This window comes from Phragmites australis, chromosome 8, assembly GCF_958298935.1.
Source record: "Phragmites australis chromosome 8, lpPhrAust1.1, whole genome shotgun sequence".
Classification (NCBI taxonomy): Eukaryota; Viridiplantae; Streptophyta; class Magnoliopsida; order Poales; family Poaceae; genus Phragmites; species Phragmites australis.
Genome location: NC_084928.1, coordinates 8,109,677 through 8,114,982, shown reverse-complemented (window position 1 = coordinate 8,114,982; position 5,306 = coordinate 8,109,677). Strand labels below are relative to the sequence as shown.

The 5,306-nt window shown below is 40.2% G+C and overlaps 1 protein-coding gene across 1 annotated transcript; it reads right to left on the bottom strand.

Moving 5' to 3' along the window:
- Nucleotides 1-2,162: 2,162 nt before the first annotated feature.
- On the bottom strand, nt 2,163-3,428 carry LOC133925823 (transcription factor MYB93-like). Its single transcript, XM_062371574.1, has 3 exons — nt 3,215-3,428; nt 3,003-3,132; nt 2,163-2,934 (listed from the first exon to the last, which is right to left on the bottom strand). The coding sequence occupies exons 1-3, from the start codon at nt 3,345-3,347 to the stop codon at nt 2,223-2,225; spliced, it is 975 nt and encodes a 324-aa protein (XP_062227558.1). The 5' UTR covers nt 3,348-3,428; the 3' UTR covers nt 2,163-2,222.
- Between the last annotated feature and the right edge of the window lie 1,878 nt (nt 3,429-5,306).

Genomic DNA, 5,306 nt, shown 5'->3' with positions numbered 1-5,306 from the left:
ACTTTTCATTATAGAGAGGTTGCAGAAGGGTGGTTCAGTGAATTTGCACATGCCGGATTATCCGGTGATGGGCATGAGATCACCGTATCTTGTAGAGAGTAAAAATTTTCTGGAACAGATAGTGCTACACTCACTGAATGGTCTAGTGTTCAGAGGTAAAACACACTGGATCATTTGGTGTTCACGTTTTCCGTATAATGTATTTTGAACTTAGGATTTGAGATTTTGGTTTTGAACTAACTTGGTTTGCAGTTGAAAAAACATGTTTGCTTGTCTTATAGTGTGCAGGTGATGGATGTAACTTGGCGGTCGACGACGAGATGATCGGGACTAAGCGGGAGGCTTGGTGCCAGGCAATCAAGGAGGTCAGGTGAAGTCAAGGGTAATCCTAGCTGTACATGTGGAGGTCAAGCAAAGTATTAAACGGAGGATGAAGATAACGTGTTAACAAAGTCAAGCGAAGGAGATGCCGGTGCAAGTGACAAGGCGACCTGAGGGATCGAGAGCATGAGAGACTTGCCAACAGTAAAGATCGCAAGACAGAGCACACGCATCATCATCGGAGTGCTCATTTCAGGTGGAAGCAAATGACGACTAGTCATGCTTTGAGAAGCGTGCTAGGGTTTCACGGTTTGGTCTCAAAACTGTGGAAGGACTGGAAGAGTATGTGATACCATCGCGAAGCTTGCATCGAGACGATGCTAAGTCGTGAAGGCGTTGTGGCCGTCTGATGAATGGAGAAGAAAATAGACTAAAATACCCTCAATGGTAGATATGGGTGTACTACAAGAGAGGAGTATTTTAGAAAAAGCTAGAAAACTTAGGAGTCAAGTTTTCTAAGCCTATAAATAGAGGGCTAGGACGATAGGAGGACTTGAACCAGCCACTTGAGCCCCTTGTGCCACACCCATTTGAAAGCCTAATGCTAGGGTTTTAGAGGAGATGAAGATAAGTGCTTAGCCTATATAATAAGTGAGAGTTTTTAAGAGAGAAATCCTTGTAATCCGCCTAAAATAGGGCTAACCTCTTTAAGTAATGAATTTTATGTTTTTGCATATGTTTGAATTCTTCTCCTTCTAGTCTCTCTATTAGTTTCTTTGTAAGTTTGCAAGTTTTTCTTTTTTGGTTGTGTTTTTCTTGTTGATTTTCATTTTTTACTTTGAGCTACGATTTTTTAACCTTAGGAAGTTGTTCTTCTTATTGCTAGAGGCACAAACGCTTATATACTCATATATTTGAGAGAATCTTAAATTCTCTTGTCTTTAGACCATCAACCTGGAGAGTTGCTTCTTTCGGTGACTGTCTTTTTGCTTTGTTATTCATTCAAGTTTCAAGCTTTTGTGCACAAAGACACATAGAATGGTCTTGAATAGAGTCTATGCTTCATATTCCATCTGTGGAGTCATGTTGCTTTGAAATTTTCTTTCTCTCTTTGTCTCTCTAAAGTTTATACTTCCGTTTATACGTTTTTAAGCGGCGTTGGATGAACAAAGAGTAGTCTATCTATTTTGCAAGAAATTTATAAGGCGTTTATTCATTCCCTTTTTAGTCACCGTTTTTAGACTTATATCTTTATTACGGATCATCAAAATGCATTTCTATAGTTTAGAACTTGCACGTTTTTCTATAGTTTTATTTCTTGTAGACTATGGTATATTGGTATCCAGTGTGGTGACACTGGGCACTATCTCTTAACTTGTGGTGTTCTGCAATCTACATCTTCATGACATTACATTAACGTGGTCCACTTTCGTGCAATTAGGATAAAAACATGACTACATAAACTAAGGGTTTGTTTGTAGTTGTTGTGCTGCGCTACACCGTGTTGTGTTGTGAAATCTAGTTAGTTAGAAGAATATTTGCTATTACTATTGTAATTTTGCAGTTAAAGATCATAAAAATCTGTTACCAACTAACAACCGCACCTAAAATAGATATAAATAAGCATTTTTGAAATGCCACCGTAATGCCTAGCGGAGCCTAAGGTAGTTTAACATAAGGTGAAAAGAAAAGCGATCTAAGCCAAGCGTGGGGGAATTATGTAGGAGTAACTATGTGTGTACCTTATATATACAAGTATATATGTGTAGTCTCATGCATTGAATTCATTATGAATCAACATATGCATGCATCAAACTACAGAAGAAAAAGAAGTGGTAAAGCAGTAAACCTAAAACCCAAAGTGCAAGCCAGAGGGTAGTGTATAATCCAAGCTCAGGAATTCATGCAATTTCTCTCATGATCTCTTCATCAAGTATAATTTCTGACCAACTAGGCAATGGAGTACTGCTTCCGTCGCATTTTGAGGCGCTGATAATATTACAAGGGTTGGAGGCCGACATGTCAGTCAGTAGTGAAAGGGAGTTTTCAGGTAGCAACACGCTTTTCTGGCTACTGTTCTCTCCCTCAACATGGGACCGCTCACTGCTGTTCACATTGTTATCTGAGCTCAGGTTGATGTTGCCAACTGGCTGGTCAAAGAGAGTGTTTGTCATTTGGTTGTGTGGCACCTGCCCTGCTAAGTCTACACCACCAATCCTATCAAGGAGAGTTGGAGAAAGCATATGCTGAGGGCTAAGGAGGCAGATCTGCTCCAGGTCAGTGGTGAGGCTGTTAAGGCTGCTAATGATGGTAGGGCTGGGTGCAATGGACGCTGCAGACTGAAACAGTGACTGCATATACTGGAGATTGGCAGCCTGGACTACCTCAGTCTGGGGCCTGGTAGTGTGGCCGTCCCACGGTTGCTGCTCAATGAGCTGCCGGAGATTGGCGAGCGCGATAAGCTGTGGGAGAGCCGCGAAGAAGTCTGTTCTCGGGCGGTGGGTCATCGGGTCGATGCCCATCTGGATGAGCTTCTTCCTGAGGTGGGTGTTCCAGAAGTTTTTTATCTCGTTGTCTGTCCGCCCAGGGAGGTGCTTTGCGATAGCTGACCACCTGGTTTGATTACAGATTAGCCAAAACACTTGATATGAGAAGTGTGCATTGGTAGGTGTAGTTAGTACTTGTTTCCAAGGATGGAATGGAGCTGGAGGATGGTTTGCTCTTCCTGCTGGGAAAACTTCCCTCTCTTGATGTCTGGCCTGAGGTAATTGATCCATCTTAGCCTACAGCTCTTGCCACACCTGTTCAGGCCTGCAAGAAAAATATACCGAACTAAATTTTAGGTGAAAGTTAAGTGCATGAGAGACAGAGAAATGTATAACAGTGCAAGTACCAGCAAGTTCAGGTAGGGCCCTCCAGCTTCCAAGGCCATGGTTTTGGATGTAGTTCATGAGCTTATGATCTTCCTCCGGGGTCCAGGGGCCCTTCTTGAGGCCCTTCTCACCACAACTTGGAGGCCTCCTCATTGACGGATAAGAACAGGATACGACAAATACCTGGAGGAGGGGAGAGACGATCTGCCTCCCTCTTGGTGCGTGAGCTTCTGGTCTCTCAGATGGCTGGTTACCAGAGCATAGCTTACTTATATATAAAGACTTGCTGATCCCTGTTTCCAAGAGGAGCAACGACATGCTAAATATTATTTATTAGAGCAGAAAACACTGATCTGTACTTTGCACCATGCAATTGCATGTGCATGGTCTTGGGAAAGGGACAAAGGTCTTGGGTCATGGCTGTTGGCTTGAGAAGAGAACTTGAGAGTGCTAGTTAGTTAGGTGAGCAGTATGACAACTCTGTGATGGGACATAAACCTCACCTGCTTCTTTTATTGTACCTTTGTTTTGTATCTAAGTCATTTTCTGGTTTGTAATGTTGTGCTTGACTCTGTTGGAATTAGATACTTAAGAGTATAAGAAGAAGGTTCGCTTTACAAGTTTGAACAATTACCAGATTGATGGTATAGTTTCTTTTTCTTGTTCATCTGAGGGGAAAAGGTGTTGTGTAAGTGGAAGCTAAACAATGATTGAGCTGTAACTCTGTATTCTTTGACCTGCAAAATTGCATTCTTGATTTCTAGGCTACCAACGTGGTATAGATTCAGATTGTTCAGTAAAACTAAATCTATTCCAGCTGATTAGCAGCCGGCAGCCACAGTTGCCGCATATTGAATTCAAGAAACAATTGAACAAGTTTGCTGAACCACATCAAGTTTTGAAGCATGGTGAGGCCAGGATGTCGGATATTTGTTCTGACATTCAAGAATTGCAGGGAAAGCAAGGTAGCACAGTATATGTACACACATATATATACATATATATGTATATATACACACATATATACACACACATATACATACATATACATATATACACATGCATATACATATATGTATATACATATATATACATACATATGTGTATATATGTGTGTATATTCCCCCCCTCCAAAGACATATGTACATGTATATGTATATGTGTATATACATGTATATATACACATATGTACATGTACATGTGTATATGTATATGTATATATACATGTAGATATATATACATATGTGTATATATACATATACATACATATATATGCATAAATACATAGATATATACATATATATACATATACATATATATATATGTATGTATGTATGTATGTATATATGTGTGTATACTCCCCCCCTCCAAGGACCAAAGCAAATGAGAAACAACCAACGTGTGAACCACTGAACTGTGCTTATTTGCCCTTCATCGTATCCCAGTCAAGGTAATTTTTAATGGCTTCACGAAACATGTAGTATCCATCACCTTGCAATTCTCATTTCTGAAGGCCATCCATGCACGCAACATGGGAACAAAGCAGACGAAGCTCTCGCGTCACCTTTTCTGCCTTCCTCCTGCCCTCCCTTTCAGCTCCATAAACTAATCCAGAACCCAGAATTAATATCTGCAAGTTGTTTGTCTATGATGTGCCTTGACTTGTCATATAGTCCAGTGGTCATTGATTCTCTTATCTTACGAGATCGTTTTTATTGGCCTAGAGTGTTCTAGACGTTTCTTAAATTTTTACAGAGTAGGGCGAATTGCTCTATGAATTTTTGGGATTTAGTTCAAATTTCAACTAAATGCTAAGGATTTGGATACCTTCTGTTTCGAACAGGGCCTTTGCAAGAAATTATGCCTGGTTACACTTCTTAAGATTGGTATCATCAGATCCTATGGTTTAGATTGATTGGAGACAAAATTGAAGCTTCATTATCCTAGTTTATGTTGCTAGGTCCAATTTGGTCTCTATGTGCACTAGCATAGTTAGATTATTATTATTATCTCTGTGCAGGTTTTCTGCTTTTAAAATTTTGGCAAATTCCACTGTTTTGATCGATCCTATCATGTTTGCTGATCTCATTCCATCAAATAATCCGATTTTGT